The sequence below is a fragment of the Solenopsis invicta genome, chromosome 8 (genome assembly GCF_016802725.1).
Source record: "Solenopsis invicta isolate M01_SB chromosome 8, UNIL_Sinv_3.0, whole genome shotgun sequence".
Taxonomy (NCBI): domain Eukaryota; kingdom Metazoa; phylum Arthropoda; class Insecta; order Hymenoptera; family Formicidae; genus Solenopsis; species Solenopsis invicta.
In genome coordinates this window covers 18,662,623-18,689,638 of record NC_052671.1, presented here as the reverse complement: position 1 = coordinate 18,689,638, position 27,016 = coordinate 18,662,623, and the positions used below count along the sequence as shown (strand labels likewise).

The window sequence follows — 27,016 nt, the reverse complement described above, 5'->3', positions numbered from 1 at the left end:
AGAACAGGTAAAAAAACTTACATCTGAATCAAGTTCTCCATCATAATCACTATTTCCACTAGAAACAGAATGACCAAACAGAGAATCCCTGTCCCAGTGAGGTGGCAATTCATTTTTCTCTAAAAATAGAAGTGCCTTCTCCACTGCAACCTTTAGAGTACTGTTTTCAACTTTATTAACCAATTCTTTCGTGAATTCTGTGGCTTCCTTCTTGGGTACTGTATAACTAGAAAAATATATATAAATATTTACACAATACATACAAACAATGTGTGTGAATATGACAATGTACAGAGAGATTGAATAAAATAACATAAATATTTAAGAAATACACTACTTTTTTATTAATAACAATTCTATTTTTATTGTGATAAAGTCATACAATATTTGAATAGAAATAATATTTACTAACAAAATGTATTATTTTTTAGCACATCTTTCAATTGATTACATAAAGAGGAAGAAATATGTTTCTCATACTACCTTCTAAAATTATTCTATTATTCATAACTTCAGCTGGTTTTTCTTGGCTAACTGCTTAATTGAAATATTGAATTACTGTGAACAGTTTTAAAGAACAGAATATAAAACAAATTTTTTTAAACCTCTTCCAATATTTGTTAAAAAATATTTTGCTAGAAGAATGGTATAACATTGCATTAGTAATTATTTAAACATTGTATTTAAGCATTGTTGTTTCAAATAAGAATAAAATCTGTTTTAAAGATGAGTCAACATTTTATCAATAAAATAAGTAGTACATTTCTCAAAGATGTTTATATTATTTTATCTATCTCCAGTAGTAACACTCGACACTTTGTATTATTTTTTTACTTACTATCTTGCATCTTTGAATGAGCGTACCAAGTAATCGTCTCTCACTCGTATTCTTACTGTATCTTGAGCAGTAGGCGCAACCACCAATCCTGGAAACCAATTGTCCTTTTTCTTTTTATCACCGAGTTCCACACAGACCACTCTCCCGATCTCTGGTTCAGTTTCCATTCCTTCCTTCGTACCTCCGCTGGAAGCCGAATCACGAGTGCCTCGCGGCGGACTGTCTTCATCTTCGCTGCTTTCATCTCTGTTGCACAAAAATTTTATAGCCAATATTAGACAATTATTACAACTTTTAAATACAGATTTTTTCACAGCACTTACTGCGCTTGCCTTGAGCGTCTACCCCTTCTACCTCCAATTACCGGATTCCCAAAGTGCTCTGGATGGGTCAACGGAAGTTGATCCAACGTTTCACTTTCCGCAAAGTGTCGTCCACTTTTCAGGCAGAGTGCGGTTCTTCTCAACGTTGTAATATCTCCATCGTCAAAGACCACAGTATACTGACTACAATCTTGGATTTTTGTAATTGTAGCTTCCACAAGCTCCTTCCGATCCACATGTTTAACTTCAACGGACGCGCCTACTCTTAAAGTCCCTCTTATTTGATCGTCGGCAATTGTGGCAGTTCCCAATCCTTGTGGTTTGTAAGTTACACGACATTTTACTGATCGCACCACCTTACGAATTTTTGCTTCACAGAAGGCACCCTTATACTTAGCACTAACTTCTGTACCCACCGATAAAGACGGTGGATCGTCTCCCTGCAATAACGAATGTAATGTATAATAAATTTAATGTAATGTTTCATAGCAATATTAACGATTTCACTTCTCTTATATAATAAGCACATTTAATAAATAAATTGATAAGTAATCAAAGATATGTGTAATTATCATAGGAAAGGATCCATTTGGTCAAAATAAAGTTGGCATCAAATTCATTATTAAGGACTATAAGTTACTATTTAAAACGTTAAATAGCATTTTTAACGATTAAATGGGTCTTTTCCTATGATAATGACACATATTATTCTTGTATATTGTAAATTAAATTTTTTTAACTACAACTAATCTTGTATTAAATTGTATTATATAGATTTAATTTAATCCTTTTACACGCATCACTGCCCTGAGGCAACAATCTTCAGAACCATACAAATCTCAAATTGATATTTGAACAACAACAGCATTTTGATTTCTCCAAAACCATTAATAAGAAAATTATGAAAAAATCAAATACCATCTTTAAGAATAACAATAATAGATAAAAAAAAATTTTTTTTCAAATAATATTAATTTCAAAGGATTAACTTCGGACTTCTATTAAATTAAGGTAAAATCAAGTCCCTTATTAACTTTTTAAACTGAAGTAAATTTAATTAGTTATAACTTTGATGGAGTAACTGCCATTTGTAAAAAAAATTATTTTTTGTGGAATAAAGTTTTAATATGCCTACTTATATTCTTTTAACATTATATTTAATTTTTATTTTTAATTTTATAACTTATGTCTTGCCAACACAAGCACTGATTTTGTCTATAATAAAAATGGCAAAACAACATACACATATAAGTATAGTGTCGGCCAAAAATTTGAAAACGCTTACAATTTTTTCGCATTGCACGAAGAATTAAATATCTTGGTAAAAAAAAATCGTAGAGAAGTTTCAGCCATGCATTTTTAAAAAACATAGATAAAACTTTAAATCTATTTGAATTTTGTTTTTATGACATTTTGTTCCTAAATTACATACAATTAAAAATTAATATTTATACAAAATTAATGTTTTGTTTTACTTTAAAGCGCTGCAATTTGATAAAACTCATCAAGCAAAATTTAATATAAAATACATACCTATTTTAAAGTAGAATTTCCAAACTTTAAAATGTTTTTTTTTAAATAATTAATGTGATAATTTTTAGCAATAATATTTTAGTCACTTTTTTGCGTAAAAAATTATTTTTTATAAATTATTTTTTAACTTTGAAACTAGAATTTACGGAAAAAAAAATAGAAAAGTGTTACAAAGATCCGAATTCGCACAATTTTTTCAAAATTTGTTTAAACTTTTTTTTCAAACGTCACAATTTTTATTAAAAAATCCCTTTTACCCACTTTTTACAGTTCCTGCAGGTCTAAAGTTTCGAAACACCGATAAAAACATAAATTGCATGAAGTAAAATTATTCATTAATAAAAACTGATTTCAAATATAAAAATAATACATTTGGCAACACAAAACTATAATTAAAACTGCATTTAACCACTTTAATAATTAATACAAAAAAAGTCTATTAAGTCAATCTTCAGGCAAAAAAAGAGCTAAAAGAAATAGATCAAACCTTAAATAAATACAAAATATAGTTAAACATCAATATGTTTAATTATCTTATTGTTAATTTCAGTTTATGTATGTTGAATAATTTTTATTTTACGTAAATTTAATAATATAATGATAACAATATATGTCCTAATAATAATTAAAAGAAAATTAATTTATGTATACTTGCATCACAGAGAGTGATAAATCGAAGAATATAAATGTAAAAGATATAAATAAAGAGTATAATAGCTAATTAATGATAACAAAATGTGCATACATGGGTAGACATAGTTATTGTGTCTCACATAAGTATTTTTCGCGACTACATCCAGAAAAATACGTACTGTAAATTACTTAAGGAGGTTTATCTGGTACATAGTACGTCAAGCGAGAAACACGTTCAACTTTGACTTGACTAGCGCAGTACGCTGACTAAATTTGGCAACGTCAAATTTCTACGTTATGGGTTTTTTCTAATATTTTTTCTCAAACTTTTACATTTTAAATAGCGCGTACTTTGGTAAGAAGTTCCGATGTTGCCGCTCATCGAGTAATGGAAGATAACCTACGCGTAAACGAGATTTTTGCAAAAAATATCTACTCATTTCTTATTTCTCAGATATCCAATCGATCTACACTCTTTGCACAAATTTTTCTTACATATTTTTTTGTTATTATCATTAATTTGTACAAAAACTGTCTGTTAATTCTTTACAAATTTTGTGGAAGAAGGCTCGAAAAATGTCATTTTCCATAAGACACAATGTAAAGTTGCACTAAATATTTTTATTAATATCTCATCACTGAGGTATCCAAAGGACTTAAAAATTTGCGAGATATATTTTTATACACATCTTAACTTGTATTTAATTTTTTTTCAAAATTCATCTGTTAATTACTAACCAGATGAACCTCCTTAAATTAAACAAATATTACTTACTTCACAAATATTCCATAATAAATCATATATTCGCAAATCTGTTATAAGTTTATCATAAACATCGAGTTTATTAAAAATATATTCTGAATCCTGATAACATCAATCAAGAATATTAAGAATTAGAGTTAATTGACTGGAAAAATTGAGTAGGTGGAATAAATTATAATAAATTTTCGTATTTACTATCCTAAATTTTATCCAGTGGAATAAACTAGCAAAAATTATAAAAATAATTAATATATAACGTTTAAAAATATACTGATAAAACTTATAAGCAAACATGTCTGTTAAGTTAGCACCCCCACCACAAAAAACCAAAACGCCACCTATGCCAAAATTAAGTGCTTTTTATGTGCTAATTATGTACCCAATTTGAAATTTTTGTGCTCGAGCGGTTTAGCAGGAAAATGAGATTGAAGGTGGGGGTGCCAGCTTAACGTTAAGCCAGCACTCACTCATATAAATAATTAATAAAATAAAAAAATAAATACACTAGAATTAAGTGCTTTTTATGTGCTTTTCAACGATATATAAATAAATGTTCGTACTCAATCTCTTCGACTAGAAAATCGTTCAGAAAGTACAAATACACACTAATGGAACAAGAGTAAACTACCAGAAAGAAAGCAATTCTGAAATTGGTTGTAAGCTTAAAATATTCTCCTATTTATGTGCTTTCAAAATATGCAAGACAGGATTTTTGTGCTCAACCCCTTCATCGAAAAACCGACCCTGAAGTGAGCACCCCACTGTTCAGCTACAAGAGTAAACTACCAGAAAGAAAGCAATCCTGAAATTGGTTGTAGGCTTAAAATATTCTCCTATTTATGTGCTTTCAAAATATGCAAAACAGGATTTTTGTGCTCAACCCCTTGATCGAAAAACCAACCCTGAAGTGAGCACCCCACCGTTCAGCTACAAGAGTAAACTACCAGAAAGAAAGCAATTCTGAAATTGGTTGTAGGCTTAAAATATTCTTCTATTTATGTGCTTTCGAAATATGCAAGACAGGATTTTTGTGCTCAACCCCTTGATCGAAAAACCAACCCTGAAGTGAGCACCCCACTGTTCAGCTACAAGAGTAAACTACCAGAAAGAAAGCAATTCTGAAATCGGTTGTAGGCTTAAAATATTTTTCTATTTATGTGCTTTCGAAATATGCAAGACAGGATTTTTGTGCTCAACCCTTTGATCGAAAAACCGACCCTGAAGTGAGCACCCCACCGTTCAGCTACAAGAGTAAACTACCAGAAAGAAAGCAATCCTGAAATTGGATGTAGGCTTAAAATATTCTTCTATTTATGTGCTTTCGAAATATGCAAGACAGGATTTTTGTGCTCAACCCCTTGATCGAAAAACCAACCCTGAAGTGAGCACCCCACTGTTCAGCTACAAGAGTAAACTACCAGAAAGAAAGCAATTCTGAAATCGGTTGTAGGCTTAAAATATTCTTCTATTTATGTGCTTTCGAAATATGCGAGACAGGATATTTGTGCTCAACCCCTTCATCGAAAAACCGACCCTGAAGTGAGCACCCTATCATTCCGGTACAAGAGTAAAGTTTCAGTGGAAACGCAGACATTGTATTAAGCTTACGATCTAGATTTTTTTTGTTTAAATTTTGCATATATGCGGTATTTAATTTGACGTTATAAGTATTAATTATATACTTATAGGTAAATCAGTAAATTGATGTAATAGTAAGGAAATTAAATAAGACTTAAAAATGTTTTGAATATATTTAATTTAAATATATTAAATCACAGTTTGTATTGATACATTTATGAATATTGTTTCAATTTTTTTACTTGATGGTAACGAAAAATTTGCAAAGTCTAATTTTTATGGAGAATTATTACGTTACTGTAGGACATTTATATGCATACGTTTACACACGCACGCACGCACGCACGCACGCACGCACGCACGCACGCACGCACGCACGCACGCACGCACGCACGCACGCACGCACGCACGCACGCACGCACGCACGCACGCACGACGCACGCACGCACGCACGCACGCACGCACGCACGCACGCACCCACACACACACACACACACAAACGTATTCATACATACATACGGTTGTGCGTGCGTGTGCGTGCGTGCGTGCATGTGCGTGAGTGCGTGCGTGCGTGCATGTGCGTGAGTGCGTGAGTGCGTGAGTGCGTGTGTGTGTGTGTGTGTTTACATGCTTGCAAGCCCTTTTCTTTCTAGTCCTTTACGTTACGTTCTAGTGCAATGTTACATATATAATAGTGCAGTTCACGCTATAATTGCGCGACTAATACTTGAAGGATGAATTAATTTGATGTTTTATTTAGTATCTAGAGTGTATTTGGATGTTATATGCGTGCATGTAATAGGTTAAAATACTTAAAATTGTGGTTATTTAAAAAATGTTTTGTATATCAAAAATTTGAATTAAGAAAATATTAATGTTATGATTTTATATTTTTAAATGACATATAATTTTTAAATATCTTTCATTTATTATCGATGCACGTTATGTAACAATGTAATATAGTGTACTTGTTTTTCTTATTTATAATATAAGCATTCACGCATTGGCGCGACTTATATCTGCAGAGTATCTTAGTTAAAAGTAAAAATACGCGTTAACCTGCAGACATAATCAATGCTTTTTATGCAAATTCTGATAACATTACGCTACATAACATAAGTAGCAGTTCACGCTCTTGCGCGCGACTAATATTTGAAAGATATTTAGTCACATTAATAATTTTGAAAATAATAATATATGAAGTATAACATGATCACTGATAGCTTTCAAATATTATCAATGCTTATCATGTAGCTTTCTCCATAACATTTTTTATTAACTTAGTTAAAGATTTGTGACATATTCCTAAATTTGTTTCATTTTAACAAAATATATATGTACTTGTATAAGTTGCTTAATTATGAATTGATTTTTGAAATTATATTATTTTTATTAAATGCATAATTATGTTGCATATAATATAAGCTGTGGACAAACAGCGTAATTTGCATTTAAAATCTGTTCTGTGTCCTTACAGTCATCATATTTCATCCATTTATTATTTTTTCTGTAACATATAGCTGCATAATGTCCAATAGCGTCTGATGAACGTCTTGTTTGTGTCCCAGGAGCTTTGAAGGAGCTCACTTCAGGGTCGGTTTTTCGATCAAGGGGTTGAGTACAAAAATCCTGTCTTGCATATTTTGAAAGCACATAAATAAGAGAATATTTTAAGCCTACAACGAATTTCAGAATTGCTTTCTTTCTGGTAGTTTACTCTTGTAACTGAACGATGGGGTGCTCACTTCAGGGTCGGTTTTTCGATGAAGGGGTTGAATACAAAAATCCTGTCTTGCATATTTCGAAAGCACATAAATAGGAGAATATTTTAAGCCTACAACGAATTTCAGAATTGCTTTCTTTCTGGTAGTTTACTCTTGTAGCTGAACGGTGGGGTGCTCACTTCAGGGTCGGTTTTTCGATGAAGGGGTTGAGCACAAAAATCCTGTCTTGCATATTTCGAAAGCACATAAATAGGAGAATATTTTAAGCCTACAACGAATTTCAGAATTGCTTTCTTTCTGGTAGTTTACTCTTGTGGCTGAACGGTTGGGTGCTCACTTCAGGGTCGGTTTTTCGATGAAGGGGATGAGCACAAAAATCCTGTCTTGCATATTTCGAAAGCACATAAATAGGAGAATATTTTAAGCCTACAACGAATTTCAGAATTGCTTTCATTCTGGTAGTTGACTCTTGTAGCTGAACGGTGGGGTGCTCACTTCAGGGTCGGTTTTTTGATCAAGGGGTTGAGCACAAAAATTCTGTCTTGCATATTTCGAAAGCACATAAATAGAAGAATATTTTAAGCCTACAACCAATTTCAGGATTGCTTTCTTTCTGGTAGTTTACTCTTGTAGCTGAACGGTGGGGTGCTCACTTCAGGGTCGGTTTTTCGATGAAGGGGTTGAGCACAAAAATCCTGTCTTGCATATTTTGAAAGCACATAAATAGGAGAATATTTTAAGCCTACAACCGATTTCAGAATTGCTTTCTTTCTGGTAGTTTACTCTTGTAGATGAACGGTGGGGTGCTCACTTCAGGGTCGGTTTTTCGATGAAGGGGTTGAGCACAAAAATCCTGTCTTGCATATTTTGAAAGCACATAAATAGGAGAATATTTTAAGCCTACAACCAATTTCAGAATTGCTTTCTTTCGGGTAGTTTACTCTTGTTCCATTAGTGTGTATTTGTACTTTCTGAACGATTTTCTAGTCGAAGAGATTGAGTACGAACATTTATTTATATATCGTTGAAAAGCACATAAAAAGCACTTAATTCTAGTGTATTTATTTTTTTATTTTATTAATTATTTATATGAGTGGGTGCTGGCTTAACGTTAAACTGGCACCCCCACCTTCAATCTCATTTTCCTGCTAAACCGCTCGAGCACAAAAATTTCAAATTGGGTACATAATTAGCACATAAAAAGCACTTAATTTTGGCATAGGTGGCGTTTCGGTTTTTTGTGATGGGGGTGCTAACTTAACAGACATTAAGCAAACGGATATTTTAATTTTTAATTGATAAATTATACTAATTCAAAAAGATAATTATTCAGAAAATAGGTGTACACTGGACTACATGGACTTCAGACTTAGTCGGACTTCGTTGGAATTCATTACAATTGCTAAGAGATCTCTCTAAGAAAAGGTCATCAAAAATCTCTCTCTAGTAACTGATTTCTACCAAAAATTCATAGCATAACACGTGGAATTCATCAGGTTATATCGGACTTCAGGGGATTTAAAGGACTTCTAAATTGTACCAGAATTCAAGAATGATTATCCCCGTACGAATCGCTTTAATTTAAAGAAAAACGAAATTAGTTAATAGTAATCTTATAACAATAAAATCTTTTCTCATTCAAATTAATATGTGAAACCTATTTTTAAAACATTGCACATATAAATGTTACTAATTTTTATTCATTTTTAAAAATAAAAAAAAACAATAGTAATAAAATTCAATTAAAGTTAATTTAATCGCTCGTATTTTCAAATAATAAAGAGTAAAAGGCCGATAATGAGCCAAAAAATGTACGTTTTTAATTAAAATTTTTGTTTAATCACTAAATAAATGGAACGTTTTAATTTACTTAATCTTCTTCAGTAGTATTATCTAATAAATTATAAAATTATGAATAATAAATTAAATTAATTTTATTATCACTACAAATCTAGCCTATGTTTACATTCAACGTATTTGTGAAGTTAACATCTCATTTTTCTGCACCGCAAGTTTTTATGCGAGTTCTATTTGCACCCTCAATAGTTTTAAGAGTTCCTAATAGTTTATAACAATAGTTCCGCCGAAATAACATTAAAAACAATAATTTGAAAATATGAGGTGCCAACTTCGCGTGTCACCTCAAGTTTTGAAAAATTGATTTCGACTATAGAATTCTATAGTTCTGGAAGAGTTCCAGAGTTCTTAATAGGTTACATTAACAGTTCCGACCTATATACTATATATATGTATGTAGGGTGTTCATTAATGGTTGTCCCCATGTTTTACCATAGGAGCACACATTTGTTATTTCTAATATAATAATATGTTAGAAATATATATCCGTAAATCATGTTCCTATGGTAAAAAGTGGGTACAACCATTAATGAACACCCTGTATAGATCGGAACTGTTAATGTAACCTATTAAGAACTCTAGAACTCTTAGAGAATTATAGAATTCCATAGTCAAAAACAATTTTTTCAAAACTTGAAGTGCGGAAAAAAAAATTAAAAAATCTTTTAAAAATATGGAATGACCAGAACTATTGTTTATACTTATTGAGAACTCTAGAATTCTTCGAGAACTATAGAATTCCATAGTCAAAATCAATTTTTTCGAAACTTGAGGTGCCACGCAAAGTTGGCACCTCATATTTTCAAATTATTAATGTTATTTTGGCAGAACTATTGTTATAAACTATTAGTAACTCTATAACTATTGAGGGTGCAAATAGAACTCGCATAAAAACTTGCGGTGCAGAAAAATAAGGTACTAACTTCACAGAGACACATTCAACTTCTTGTAACACAAAGTTAATTTATTTATAAATTTGTATTGAAATAAAAATAATAAAAGAAGATTGCATTCGTTTTCAATAATTTAAATATAATATTTCTTTCTTTGCTTTACTGTATCAAGCAAATTTGCTACATTTATTAATTTATTATTAATCGATTAGACAAAGACTTTGTTTCTTTATAAATCATAATATTATTAATCCTAGATCCAATCATGAACTATGAAGTTGGCGTAATATTCTATTAACATAAAAAAATAATTACTGTCCCAAACTGACAAATAATTCCAGTAACACTTTTTATAGTTCCAGAATTCACTATAAAAATAAAAAAAAGTTCTGTATTTTTACTAAAAAAAAAAAAAACCTAAAAAAAACAAAAACAAAAAAGTGTTAACTTCGTGAATCTAGTATATCTGCCTCTAAAGCACAAGAAACAATACAATACATAAACAAAACAATAAAAATATTACTCTTGGCAAAAGTTTTAATAACACTATTCGAGTTTTAATCGAGAATGTAATCAAATACACTGATTGTAATTTGAAAACAAAATTCAAACAATTGCCGTTTTTTAAATATTAAACAACATATGTGGAGGTAGTTTGTCGGTCAAAAGGAATAAGCATAAAAATTTTATGGTACATATTTTGAAAGCACATAAATAGAGAACTGTTTTGAGCAACCTATTTGCATTTTTTAACTGACACTTTTCTCTTGTACCAGTAACATATGCACATCTTTATCCGCGTATATTTTTAAATATATCAGATACATCGATTCTGTTGGATGATTTTTTGAAAGTACATAAAAAGCATTTAATTCTATTTTATTGACTTTTTGATGTTATAAATAATTGATGTTATAAATAACTCCTCAGAAGAGGAGTGCTGGCTCAGAACCCTCATTTTTAATCGTTAATTTCTGTTAAACTGCTCAAACACAAAAATTGGAGATACAATAGAGGAAATTCACTAATATTGACATCAGATACCACTTTTTTTCAACTAATATTTCTTAAACAAAAATAAAACTTTGAAAACACGAGTACAAATTGTTTTTTATCAGACGGTATAACAGTTTTTATACTGTTTCGTATTTTGTAATAATTAATGTTTTCGCAACATAATCCAAAAGGAGTGTCTCAAAAATTGAGTCCCAAAGTGGGTAGTAATAGCAAAATTTAAACACGACTGCGTAGTAAAGTTTACCAAACAAAACCCATTTAAAAAACCCACCTACCTACAAAAACCTACTAAAAAAATCTAATTAAAATTTAATAATAGTAAAAGCATTACTCCTATCTCCATAAAAGCATTATCTCCACGTATCATTGTATCGTTGTTTGATATTCAATGAACAATAAGAATAAAATGATATATGAGACTATTTGAGTAATTTCGAATGCAACCCTGACAAAATATTTAAAATAACAAAAAATCAAAATTTTTAAACATTTTGATTTTTGCAAAACTGAAATTTTTACCTTCAAAGACACTTTTACATAAAATTATTAAAAGTTATATGCAATTATATTTTTGCAAATATATTTTTTCTTTAATTATTTATTAAATTATAATAAGATTTCATGATTTCTCAAAAATTCTATTTAAAAAAATAGCATCTTTCCACAGTGGAACTTATTTTTTTTCCATTTCTTTAAAGAATTAAAAAAATTGTAATAAAAATTTAATTGTTACTTCAATTTCCATCTTTCATCAAATATTAATTAATTTAAAAACTCATTTTTTTTAGCAAATTTATAAAAAAATCTATCATACGCAACGAACATTTTAAGACCTCGTACATATGATAGAATCATTTTTTGTAAAAACATAAATTTAATAAAAAAATGGTCGGATCCAAAGATTCAATTTGGCATGGAATGCCCTTTATATAGATAGATATAGGTACGTCTATTATATTAATTAGTAAATTAATTTATCGCTCAAATAAATTTACTATTTTAATAAATAAATTAAATAAATAAATAAATAAATAACTAAATTATATTCATAAATTAATAAGTTAAACGTAAATAAATTAAATTGAAATTATTTCATAATAGAATTATGAATTGAATAGCAAATTTTAATTATTAGCGGACTACAAGAAATAATAACGCATAAAATCCGAAAAAACCCGAAAGCTCCCACTAGACTAAGTTTTTTCTATTCTACCTCGTAGGGAAGGAGTTAACTTAAAATAAATTCATAAACTAAGTGTTATAATAAAATATATTTTTATGTATTAAACAACAAAGTTTATGAAATTAAAATGCTAGAATTAAACTCTCCCATTTTACATGTTTTTTTCTTAGCATCTTATTAGTGGGCATGTATGATTAGCACCCCAACTTTAGTTCTCTAGAGTAATCTAGAGTAGTCTAGAGTAGTAGTCTAGAGTTCTGATTAGAGTTCCCAATTCATTTTGAAAAGACTGAGAGTTCCCTATAATTTATATTAAGAGCTCTGCTCAATAACAATTTCAAAATTAAATTTAAAAAATGGAGTATTAACTTCTTTTAGAAATTAAAGACCGAATAGTTTTGAAGGGCTTAATAGCTTCATTTTACGAATGTCTAAAGTTCCTGATATATAAAAATAATTTTTGATAGATCCAAAAAAAATTTAAAAATTAAAAAAAATATATTTAGATATAATAGTTCTGTGATATTTCCATTGTTATTTTACTTATTTTAAAGAGTTCTCGATGATTAAAGAAAATATAGATCAAAAAATAAAAAAAGTTCTGACTAATAACAAAGTTTCAAAAACCGACACAAAATTATATGTATCTTGTTATGTAGCCATCTAATCGCGTTGAGTTATAAAACTTTTCGTTAGAACTCGTCGAGAACTGTCCAGAACTCTAATCAGAACTACCCGGAACTCTCAAAAAATTTTAGCCCTAAAACTTGGAAAATTTTCGACCACCGTTCAAATGTCAGATATCTTGCTAACCGTTGATCCGATCGCGTTGAATCATAAGACTTTTCATTAGAACTCGTCGAGAACTGTCCAGAACTCTGATCAGAACTAGCCAAAACTCTAAAAAAATTTTCGACCACCGTTCAAATGTCGGATGTCTTGCAAACCGTTAATCCGATCGCGTTGAATCATAAGACCTTTCGTCACAGATAACGAGAAAAGATACACATAGATTCACTTCTTCAATCAGATTCAGGATTTTAGAACTTGACTTAATTGATGATACGATAGAGATGAAATAATAGAAAAAAAATAATATAAACAATTCACTCAATTAGCAAGAAAATTCATTATATCAAATCATTTAATTCGAGCAAATTAAATGATGAACCAAAGAAAAAGCGGAAACCTACATATTTCGATGCTTGTCCTGAATGTTGTTCAATCATATAAAACAATAACCGTATCTTTCTTAAGAAATGGTAGTCTATGTAATTGCAATAGTGTTTGTATAAATGATAAATACATATCGCTCTTGTGCATTCAATGCACTTGTGCAATTAATTATGCCTGCGCGAAAATAGTGACGCCACATGTAATTATAAATGTTACAAGACCATGAAAACACAATCATTATAAGGAAAATATGTGATAAAATAATAAAATAAAATATATAGTTATGTAACGCAAATGAGGTAGTGTGTAAGGAACACACTTGTAATTGCATATGATACTATTATATGTACATAACATTATATATTCAATACATATTTATTTAAGTCGCACAAAATATTGCTTCTATATTTTATTTCAATTCTACGTAATATTTCTTAGAGCAGATCTATTACTATTATTTCATAAAGATATCGTTATTGAGCAGAACTCTTAATATAAATTATAGGGAACTCTTAGTCTTTTCGAAATGAATCGGGAACTCTAATCAGAACACTCGAGAACTAAAGTTGAGGTGCTAACTTCATACATGCTAGTGGATCTATTGGGTCCTATCTTGTTATTTTGCGTCTTATTTGTTATCTTTAGGTATTAAAAAAAAATGTTTGAGGTACCGAAAATGTAGGGAATTAAGGAAAAAGTTCATAAAACACATCTGTCAACATTGTAATTGAAGATTATGTAATTATTGTCTATTCTCACAAAGAGATGTATTGGTTTATGCTGCACAGTAATTTTTTCTAAATCACATTACTGAAAATTATAAAAAAAATATATGAAAACAATAAAAATTAAAAGAGTTTTAGGACATTACAAATATATAAATCGTTACAAATAAATAAATAACGTTACAAATAAATAATCTTACATTAATATCACACTATTGTTTAAACTATGCAATTTGCAAAAGAAAATCATGCAAATTTTATTCTCACGTTTAAAAAAAAATTAATTTCTAGTAGATTTATATAGAACACAACCATGAATGTATGAACTAGATTTAATATCTTTAATTATCTAAGTAGAGCTTTCATCAATATTAATGCAGTGCAATGTATAATTTCCGAGAAATAAAGGAATACTACTTTAGGAAAGCTATGCCAGTATTAGTAATTTTCCTTTAAATAATTAGCACACTAAAAGCACTTAATTTTGACATAGGTGTCATTCTGAATTTTTGCGATAGAAGTGTTAACTTAACAGACTGTTTCATCTTGATTCACCAGATAACTGAGATTTGCACAATCACAACCTTTTAGTCATATCTCTATATAATGATAATGTCTCAAATAATTCTGGATTTCTAAAATATTTATTGTTACTTTTTCTCTTTGTCACTTTCCCGCTTTTCATTTTAAAAATTTCTTTACAAAGTAGTATTTAAATAGTGTGAGGCATGATAAAAAGGTTTTTATATATTTTTTATATATTTTATCCTTTTCAATAAAAAAGATTTTATTTTATTTTTAGTTCTTTATGAAAAACATGGATTTTTATTATTGGCATAAACTGTGTTTAAAAAAATGGAATTTTGCCAACCCTGTTAAAAATATTAAATTAAAACAAAAATTTAATTTATTTAAAAATAATTAATATTAAAAGAAAAGGCTTCTAAATTTAAGAATAAATAATTGGAGCATATAAGCTTAGCCGGATGTTTTTACTAATTTGTTTATTTCAATATTGAGAACACAAGTATTATTAATATTAATTTATTTATTATTTGGACCTTTCTTTGATAAAATTTTATAATCTTTAAAAGGGTATACATTCTTTTTAAGTTTATGAGTTTTTCTAAAAGTGGTAAAAATATTTTGAGATTATTGTCAGAAAAATATTTTTTGTTAAAGATAATTATTTCTCAAAGAAACACAAAGTACTCGTGCAATTGAGCAATTGCTTTCCTCAGTAATAAAATTGATATTTCTCTGTGTGTAAAAAATACAAATCTACATCTAATTTTCTTATGTTAATACTTATATCCAAAAAAGTTCCCAGATTTTACAAAATACATTTCTTTTTCAATGGTATTATGTCAGATACAAAGTTCCCAGATTGGATAGATTTTCTTCTAAATTTGTATTTTATTATTAGGATTTTTTAGAAAGAAATTTCAGGAACTTTTTGGGGAAGAAAAATATAAAACTTTATAACACTTTTTAGGAATTGTATTGATTGTATAATGTCTCTGTGTAAAGCTGGTACTGAGAAAAAATTGTTAACTTGACTAATTCTTCCAACTTGATTAAATTTGTTTAATTTATTTAATGTATTTAAGTTAAATATATAAATGCTTGAACTAAAGAAATTTAACTTAAATACTTAAATTAAAGAGATTTAATCAAGTTAAAAAATTTAGTCAATAATCAATTCAAGTTATGCAATCTTTTTTCAATGTTTTATTCTCACTTTCAAAAATGTTTTTATTGACAGTTCTGTTTATACTAGCAATAATTCTATAGTTCCTAGGAGTGTTCTGGTTTTTAATAGATTCTAGCAATTATTCATTTATAATACAAATCTTTTTATCATATTTATTACAAGTATTTATAATCTGATAGCACTGATTAGATGGGAAAGATTCACACTCAGGTTTATTTCCAAAAGACAAAAAGAGAAAAGAAAGAGGGAAGGACGGGTATAGCTGTGTACGTGTCGTGATGCGTGCGCGAAAAAAAAGGCAAAAGGAAGAGGCAAAAGCAGAAGGAAAGATGGAAGAAGCGCAAACGTGTTAACGGATATGTCATAACGGATTCTGCAAAAAAATGTAGGTAGACACGGAGGCACTTAACGCGAACATGCACGTTATAGGGTAGCAAACGTGTAACTTTTTCTCTTTAGGGCGGAAACGTGTGGGAAAAGTGAAAAATTTCTTCTTATTTTCTCTTTATTTAAATTAACTTAAACTCCTTATTTATCTCCTTATTTCAATTAATAATAAAGATTTTCACTTTTCACATTTTCGCCGTAAGGACAAAGTTACATACTCGCTATCCGGGACCGATCCGCAAAACGAGACGTGAACTCCCGCGGTTACTACCGCTGCTGCCTTTCAACATTATTACGCTCTCTCTTTTTTCTCCCTCCCTTCTCCCCCTCCTACGCCTGTTTACTCACCAGCATCTTCTATAGAGCTCCACGGCGTAAACGTTAACTCGATCGAATCACACGCACTCACGAGACTTTAGCTCTGTAGAGAGCCTGAGGCCAGACAATCAAACGAAACGAAACACACTCGCGAGACATTAGAACGGACGTGTGCCGACCTCACATCTTCCACACGTTCTCGCTGTTCTAGTGAAGCGAATCGCGTGCGGACAGACAAGCAGCAGTATGGATCACAGACTGACCCGCTTCGAAAAAAACGACTGTCTCACGTCCACAGCACAAATGCGTACGAGCTCTCTCGTTCTTAACCAGTTTCCATCCTAACGAGACTTGTCGGCCGACTCGGCCGCTTTTATTGAATCATGACGCGACGGACGATCTGTATTATGTACATACGTTGTCACGCCGAGAGAATCGTCCAGAGTACCCAAGAGTACCGTCACAAACGTATGCGCCCATACAACACCATACGCGAATTATCGACAAAAGCCACAGCTGAAGGAACCACACCCGCAAGTAACGAAGAATTTTTTTCTCGTCCGCACTACCGCCGTGTGCGAAAAGCGAATGCACGCTACTCTCGAGAGAGATTCGATATCGAAACGGCGCGTCGGATCTGCGCCTTCACAAGGACAACCAGGGATGTACGACAGAAATGAGCGGTTCGGCAGTCAGACGCTGGCTAAGCGCCATCTACTCTTGGATAAAGAGCCCTTTAATCAAAGTGGCGCCATATGGTTATCACTTGTGATTGGTCTACCATAGGTGCGTTCCAAATTACGTTTGAAGAGCGTAGAGTGCATAGAGGGTTTACGATAACTAATCGGTAGAGTCCCTAGAAGTACAGAGTCTGGACATCAGCCCCTAAAATGTCGGTAATGAATATGTGAGTGTATGTACGTGAGCTTTATGTGTGTGTATGTTTATCATTGTGTGCACTTGACGTATGTATGCTGTTATCGCATTGGCTAAAGAGGATTAAACAGGGATCCGTATTGGTGCTGCCATTTTTGGTGCAGTCCAATCACGTGGAAGCCCAAGATGTCCAGACTCTCTACTTCTAGGGACTCTACTAATCGGGGGTGTATTCCGAAAGTTCTATTGAAAATATCTCTTAATAATAAAGTTGGTAACACTGTAATTAACTACGGGTATATTCCAAAAATTCTATTGAAAATAATTTTTTTAATCATAAAGTTGGTAGTACTGTAACTAACTACGCTGTGTTCCGTAATGTAAAGCCTGCCGCAGACGATACGTTTTTTCTTACTGGATTTCTAACTGGATTTTCTTACTTGCTACCGTACGGGCAATGGTATTGGCAATGCTACTGGCCGTGGCTTCACACGGTGTGAGTTTTCGTACGGGCTGAGCAACTGAAATTTGTTTCATAGAAGCGGCACGCTTAAATATGGATGAGATAGATGAGATGGATGAAATTATTGCAACAGTTGTACACCCAAGGACTTTGATTCTGTCCATGGGGAAATTTTTCAAACTGAGAAGTCACCACTTTCTACATACTCGCAGTTCATGATTAATGAAACGACTAGAGCTTATTGGTTGTTACGTTAATCATGAACTGTAAGTATGTAGAAAGATAGCGACTTCTCAGTTTGAAAAATTTCCCCATGGACAGAATCAAAGTCCTTGGGTGTACACCCAAGGACTTTGATTCTGTCCATGGGGAAATTTTCCAAACTGAGAAGTCACCACTTTCTACATACTCGCAATTCATGATTAATGAAACGACTAGAGCTTATTGGTCGTTACGTTAATCATGAACTGTAAATATGTAGGAAGATAGCGACTTTTCAATTTGAAAAATTTCCCCATGGACAGAATCAAAGTCCTTGGGTGTACATTGTCGTAAAATTGCTATTGCATTATTTTTAATTATTAAAAAATTGCGACAACAAAATAAATATCGCCGACGTTTATGGAATCGACAGTCAATACATTCTTTAATGCCTTACTTTTACTGTGCTTATTATGGTAATTTGGTGTGTTTATCGCATATAAACATGGTTCCTATTAGTAGGCCTCTATTAAACATAAAATACTTTTTCTGGACTATTTTGAAGTCTTTTCATTTTTGCACGACGTCATGTTTGCGAAGTGAATTCACGTTTGAACTTTGACAACACTTCGACAGTATAACCTGGTATAACCCAGTATAACCTGTACAGACTGCGTCCTGATTGGCTTTCACAATAAACCAGTACAGAATCACGTAAGAAAAATAGGACATGATCTATTACGAAAATCCAGTACGCGAGCTAGTAGCCCATAAGCTACCCATTTCCAGTATGGGAGCACGTGAGACTGCCAGTATAGGAGCACGTAAGCAATCCCATAAGAAAAAACGTATCGTCTGCGGCAGGCTTAAGTTGAATTTGTAATTATCGTTAGCTTACAAAGATCAGCAAAGAGATTAATTTAATTTCTTGCATTCTAATTATTTATAAAATAATTGTAATCATGTATTATTGATTAAAATATTATTTAGTGATAATAATTTTGATTTTAAAATAGGAATTGAAGAGCACAAAAACTTCCAAAGATTGAAAATTAACTGCAAAGATTGTTTGTAGGATAAATTTGTTGATATTGCCAATATTGATATTACTTTTTTTATAATCTTACACTTATTTGATTTTGTATAAAATAAGTATAAAATTATATTATAATAATATTTAATGAAAGTCTAACAATTTTAAGCATATCAGCTAAGCTACTGTAGCTTCTCCAACTACTTAAACAGAATAAATTTTATTATGCACTATTAGTGTATAGTCGTGTTCATTATAGTTGCGACACTTTTTCTTAGATGTGTTTCTGAACGCGCATCTATAACGAGAGCTAAGAACGTGATTGGTTCTTACCTTGTGGATCTAACCAATTACGTTCGCCGCTCAATGAGAAATGCTACATTCCAAAAATCATTGAAAAAAAAGTGTCGCAACTATTATGCAGGTGACTGTACACAAACGAATATAATCTAATTTACTTATAATTAATAATTTAAAATTAATCAAAATTTGCGATTTTTAGTTTCACAGAATTTTTAGAAATCTATTTTTTGCTTAATTCCTATTTTAAAATAAAAATTATTGTTAGTAAATATTATTTTAATAATACATGATTATAAGTATTTTAATAAATAATACGTCATTAAAATTATTTTATAAATAATTAAATTACAAGAAATTAAACTAACTTCTCTGATGATCTCTGCAAGCTAACAAAATCACAAACTCAACTTTTATTACGGAACACAGCGTAGTTACTTACAGTATTACCAACTTTATTATTAAAAAAGATATTTTTGATAGAACTTTTGGAATACACTCTAATGAAACGACTAGAGCTTATTGGTTGTTACGTTAATCATGAACTGTAAGTATGTAGAAAGATAGCGACTTCTCAGTTTAGAAAATTTCCCCATGGACAGAACCAAACACGCTAGGCTGCGTTCAGATTCCCCACCCGAGTGCACCCAGGCACCTAAAGAGCGTTCAGATTCCTTTATAGCGTTTTTCATTGGGAAATCTAGTGCGCACTGAGTGTGCACTCACCGCTGGCAATTGGACGTTTCGGTTCGCGCGATGACGATGCCAACGGAAACGCCCAATTACCTGCAGCAAGTGCACATTCAGTGCGCACTAGTTTTCCCAATGAAAAACGCTATTAGAGTGCCCCTACCGGACATTAGGTGGGTCGTTCACTTTATCACTCTGTCTATCCCGAGAAAGTGGAACAACCACATGGGTCCTTGAGCCGGGTGAAACGGGTGGGTGACGTAAAGGTGCGTTCCAAAATGTATCGCTATAAAAATTTCTATATATTTGTGATAAAGCTCGTATATTTAAAACAAATTTAAAATAAAAAAATAAATTTAATTTAAAATATTATAGTAAATAAAAATTAAAATGTATAAATATAATAAAGAAAAACGTTAATAACCAAATAAAGTTTAAACGTTTTGTTTATTATTCTGTTTATGTAATTACAGATTAATAAATATTAATCTTTTATTCTATTAATGTAAGGTTTCTTGGTCTACAGTCTCACAAAACCGTTATATAAATATTTATATTTGAGATTAGTATGTTAAAGATTTTTAGTATTATTAAATATTTTCTGATACTAATAAAATATACTGTTTGTTTTCTGTTCCTGAACTCCCTGAATTAGTGTGCACTTAAAGTGAAATAGATATATATTTGAAAGTTAGTAAAAACAAGAAGGAACGTTCCAGTGCAGTCTAGTGCAGGAATAGAAAACAAGCCTATACATATAATAGATGATATGCGCAATATATATCTTCATCTAATTTGTTAAAATAAAAATTTATTTTCATTGTTTAAATTGATTTGTCCTATTCTACTAACATTTAATTTTCATCTACTTTAGTTATATTGATAAGAATATTCATAGTAAAATATTTATGTATTATCTTTATCGTTTATCTTAATTTATTATGTAATTTATTCTGTAATTATGTAATTTATTCTGAATCTGAGATATTTATGTTACTATTTCTCAGCGTTATTTGCTAAACACACCCAATGTTTGAGAGTGCGTTCAGATTCCATAAACCACTAGGGAGCTTTTCATTAGCTCCGCCCATTTACCCAGTCACCCAGAGATCACTCACCGGGTGGAGAATCTGAACGCAGCCCTAGGTGTATAGTCGTGAGCTAAAAGGTTGCAACACATTTTCTTCGATGGTTTTTGGAATGTAAACTTGCTCATCGATAGGCGAACGTAATTGGTTGGATCCACAAGTAAGAACCAATCACGTTTTCAGCTCTCGTTATAATTGCGCGTTCAGAAACGCATCGAAAAAAAGTGTCGCAACTATAATGCAGGTGACTATGGCTGTGTTCCGTTTTTACTGGCAGTGCAGTAAATGTGACGTCATGACAGTACACTGTCACAACTGTTCCAATATTACTGCATTACTGCCAGCACTGCTATAGCATCGTATTTCGGAACAGCATAGTAGCCATATTGCACTGTAGCTACCTCACCTTGGAAGCTGCAGTAGTCACAATGGCAATATGGCTACCATTCATGACGTCATTGATGTTACTAGATGCTGTCGCAGTGCGCTGCGTACCAATAACGGAACGGATTTTTCACCACTGCCAGTACTGGCAGTTATATCGGAACACAGCCTATACACCCAAGGACTTTGATTCTGTCCATAGGGAAATTTTCCAAACTGAGAAGTCACCACTTTCTACATACTCGCAGTTTATGATTAATGAAACGACTAATGGCTCTGGCAGACCAGCGCGATTTGCGACACGCGACGCGCGATTATCCAATAGGCGTACGTCTTTTAAAAAAATTGTAAACGCCTATTGGATAATCGCGCGTCGCGTGTCGCAAATCGCGGTGGTCTGCAAGAGCCATAAAGCTTATTGGTTGTTACGTTAATCATGAACTGTAAATATGTAGAAAAATAGCGACTTCTCAGTTTGGAAAATTTTCCCATGGACAGAATCAAAGTCCGTGGGTGTACAGTCGTCGCGAGGCGTCATATGTGGACCAACCAGCAGGAAATTATAAACAAGAATTAATGAGCATCGCAACCACATTAATTGGAACACGCACAATCACTCTGTCATTACAGAACACAGATTTATTTGTAATCACAAATTTGATTGGAAAAACATCAAAATCTTAGATAATGAGCGCTATTTGGGCAGGCGGTTAATTTCTGAAATGCTACATATTCATTTACAAGATAAAAGTCTCAATTTACAAACAATCACCGAATATTTGCATCATGAGTATCTCTTGTTATTGAGTAAATTATAATTGATTTAATCCGTCAAATGATACAAGGTTACTTGTAAAAAACTAATTTTTTTGTAATATTCGACTTACCTTCAATTTATTCTTTATATTTTTGGTATTTATACATTTGAATTTGCCGTTGATTATTTTCAACCCCCTGACCTTCTGCGTAACGTTCACGTAAAACGGAATGTTCCGGACAGTTAGTACAGTTATGAGCTAAGAGGTTGCAACACATTTTCTTCCGATGGTTAGATGGTTCAATGCTTAATTGGTTGGATCCACAGGTAAGAACCAATGACGTTTGCCGTTCGATGAGCAAGTTTACATTCCAAAAACAATCGAAGAAAATGCGTTGCAACCTTTTAGCTTACGACTGTACGCATTTTGACTCAAAACCGTGAGCACGTATTGATGTGAAACAAGTAACGTTTGAGTGCTTACTTCGTCAAGAGAAATTAATTTCTACAGACAAAACTTATCTCGTTAGTCGTCATCAGCTCGAAATGAGATCTACAAGTACATACAATCGCAAGTAAAATAATTTTTTGACAACTAAAATAATCATTTAACAGTTATATGTACAGTGAAATTTCATTTCTTGCGACACGACGGCGAGAAAATATAAGGCTTGTTTTCTGTTCCTGCACTAGACTGCACTAGAACGTTCCTTCTTGCTTTCGCTAACTTTGAAACATCTATCTATTTCATTTTAAGTGTACACTTATTTAGAGAGTTCAGGAACAGAAAACAAACGGATAGTCTCAATTAAAATAATTTTTTAAGATTCAAAATAATTATACGACAGTTATACAGTTATAGCGAATTCGATTGGCGTGCACTCGTCCCGTTCCAGTGGCTGGTAACTTTTTGTTACTAGGCGCACTTGCTCAGAGTGTGTGTATTTTTATACTGAACTGAGTGCGGGTATTTACACTAACCTAGGTGAAGTTATTTACTCTGACCTAACTCAGTGCAACTGGTAACTTGAACTATAACTATTGCTATATTGATAATTATTAGTTAATTAATCTATTGATTACTACCACTAATAAATTATTAGTCAACTGTTATGCATTTTTTAAACATAAAAAACTACGCATATCTTTAAATCCACGAGCAACTAATCTTTTTCTATCTTCTGTATCTGGCATCTTTATCATATTTGGAGCAATATAATTAAAATATTTTATAACATTTGTTATGATAAAATAAAAAGTAGATTCTGCTACATTAAATCTAGATGCAATGTTCCGTATCACACATTTGTTTCCTGCAAACCTGTAAATATAATATTATTAAATACTTATGTATATACATATTAATTACATAAATATATAAAATACATACTATAAGAGGGCTAATAGCTGTACATCACTATTTATTGTTTTATGCCCACCATGCTCTGTTCTTGTATTATAAATTTCCAAATTTAAATACATATTATTCAACATATCGAATGTGCTTCGTTTCAAACAAAAATGTCACTGAAACTAATAACAGATGTTTTAAATCTAAAATAACAAATATTTAAAATATAGCATACCTCCTTGTCAGATTATTTATTAATAATTTCCATCATATTTTTCACTTTTGGAATATTTTCACATTTCATTAATATTGTCATTATCTCTTCATCGCTGGAACTGCTTGAACTATCTAATAGTTCGTCTAATAACAATGACCTTGTTTACACCGAGTACTTGATACGCGTACTAACTAGTAATTTTCTATTAAATTATCTTAATTTCGGCAATAAATTTAAAAAATAGTATATTAAGTTGGTACAATATGAATCAAGATAATTAAATATATGTATTATGTATACACGCATTGTCGACAGCTTTGACTATATAAATATTTATATAGTCAAAGGTCGACAGTAATAGCGTTTTCGATTGGGATGCACTGGCTGCACTCAGTGTCAGGCGCGTGTTCGATTGGCAGTGCCAATGCGCACTTGGCTAGTGTCACGTGTTCGTTTGAACGCACGACACTCGCATAGTGTGCACTGGGATGTGCGCGATTGGACACCGCACGATTGGACACCACCACTCACAGCGGCCGATGCCTAGAGTTTTTCCGTTGGTTTGGTTAGATAAGTCAAGATGATTGGTTGGTGTCCAATCGTGTTGTATCCAAAAGAGTGTCACCCGTGTGCACTCAGTGCGTACTAATAGCGTTTTTCATTGGAAAAACTAGTACGCACTGAGTGTGCACTCGCCGCTGGCAATTGGACGTTTCGGTTTGCGCGATGACGGTGTCAACGGAAACGCCCAATTACCTGTAGCAAGTGCACATTCAGTGCGCACTAGTTTTCCCAATGAAAAACGCTATAAGTGGCACGAGATATTTTGACCGTGCCAGTTCAATGCACTGGATGCATGCAAGCATCAGTGCATTATTGTAAGTAATAACGAACAAAGTTTTAAATTTGAAAGAATGAGCAATCCGGATTTGGATCTTTTTAATATTTTGGAGACATTTTTGGAATCATCTTCTAGTTCAAGCAAGGAAGAAGAAATAATTGCAATCTTCCGAACTAGAAGAATGATTCCAAAAACTGTAAACTATGTAGCATGTGTAAAAAAATGGATAATGACACCTTAAGTGTTATATCTTTTATACAAGTACATCAATTTTATTTTAAAATATAATTTTTTAAAATATAATTAATTACTTGATGTAATATAATAGCATTTTTTAAATGATTATATACTATTTAATTTCATTTAGTAAAAATCATTACTTACTGAACATGAGATTACTTTTTTGAGATTATTTTTTTCTTTTTGTGCGTGATCTATTATAATTAACTCAAGTAACACTTGCACTGAAAATTTGGGCGTATTCTTTTGCATTTGCACTATTCAATGCAACTCATGGAACTTGTCCAGTGTTGGCATGAACTGAGTGCGCACTGGTGCGCACTAACTTTTTCCCAATCGAAAACGCTATAAGATAAATTAATAGAAAGTTACGAGTTAGTATGCATATCAAGTGCTCGGTGTAAACTAGGCCAATATTTTTTCTATCATATTTTTGCCATCTTCTGCTATTATATACGTTGTATCAATTTGGTACTAAACTATAAGTACGGAATGCATTGAACCGCACTGCCGAAAATCTCGGTGCGATTCAGTGCATTCTGTACTAGTGTAGTGCGTTCAATCGAACATACCGTTTGTTTTCTGTTCCTGAACTCTCTAAATAAGTGTACACTTAAAATGAAATAGATAGATGTTTCAAAGTTAGCGAAAGCACGAAGGAACGTTCCAGTGCAGTCTAGTGCAGGAATAGAAAACAAGCCTATAAACATATCACTGAACTAGAGTAGTGCAATTCAATCGAACACGTTTTTACTAACACCTTTTCAGTGCATTATCAATCGAACACACCATAGTTTCTGAACTAGTGGAGTGCACGCCAACCGAATACAACATACTAGGGGTGTTTACGATAACTAATCGGATCTCGGATTGGATTGAACAGTGGTACTCAACGTAGGTATAGAAAATTTCCCTAGGCTAATCGGATTGACGATTGCTGTCTCAAATGTAATTTGATTGATGACGAAAGCGTGAAGACCGAGAAGCATGCTTGAAAAGTCTCTTTATTTTTTTAAATAATAACACAAAAAATCAAAGATAAAGTTAAAAAGAATGATTTGAATTTAGATTTATTGTAATTTTTTTGTCTAAACACTGGATTTCGTTTAAATTTCTGTTTGTAAAAATTAATTAATCTATTCTAAAGTTTGTGGTTATGTCGGAAACAAATCAAAATTAATAAAACAATTATTAATTGTTAGGTACATATTAAAGCATATAATATTTCAAGCATATCATATAGAATTCCTGTTTATTATAAACTCAGTAAAAATAACTTTGAAATTATTCAACTACATTATACATTAATCAATATTAATTTATATGTTAAAAATCAATAATGTATCTGAAAATGTTTTTTTTATTCTTTTCCATATCGTAAATAAACTTCAACTCCAAGAATAAATAAAAATTACTGGAAAATGGATTGAAAGGGCATTATTGAACATTATCAATTTGTGCTAACTTAAAATTTGTAAAATCTGCTATTCTTTGTTAGTTGTTCATTAGAGAGTAATAATATAAGAACGGAATATACATAAATAAAATTAAAATAATTGTATGCATATATGATGCGTATATTACATTTTTATATTATTACTCTCTAATAAACAACTAATAAAGAAAAGTAGATTTTACAAATTTTAAGTTAGCACAAATTGATATATTGTTCAATAATGCCCTCTTCATATAAATCCATTTTCCAGTAATTTTTATTTATTCATAGAATTGAAGTTTATTTACGATCTGGAAAAGAATAAAAAGAACATTTTTAGAAACATTATTAATTTTTAACATATAAATTAATATTGATTAATGTATAATGTAGTTGAATAATTTCAAAGTTATGTTTACTAAGTTTATAATAAACAGGAATTCTATATGATATGCTTGAAATATTATATGCTTTAATA

At 31.4% G+C, this 27,016-nt stretch overlaps 1 protein-coding gene across 2 annotated transcripts in view; it reads right to left on the bottom strand.

Annotated features, from left to right (window-relative positions):
• LOC105201341 (AT-rich interactive domain-containing protein 4A) overlaps window positions 1–17,336 on the bottom strand; it is a 34,017-nt gene extending 16,681 nt beyond the window's left edge. Inside the window, exons 1-4 of one of the 2 annotated variants that reach the window (XM_011169324.3) lie at window positions 16,693–17,336; window positions 1,171–1,601; window positions 839–1,084; window positions 22–226 (exon numbers count right to left, since the gene is read on the bottom strand). In XM_011169324.3, the coding sequence (XP_011167626.2) occupies window positions 22–226; window positions 839–1,084; window positions 1,171–1,601; window positions 16,693–16,698 (888 nt within the window). In that variant the 5' untranslated portion in view covers window positions 16,699–17,336. Of the gene's footprint in view, window positions 1–21; window positions 227–838; window positions 1,085–1,161; window positions 1,602–16,692 lie in introns of both variants that reach the window. The other variant, XM_011169323.3, reaches the window with a different exon arrangement.
• Window positions 17,337–27,016: the final 9,680 nt, after the last annotated feature.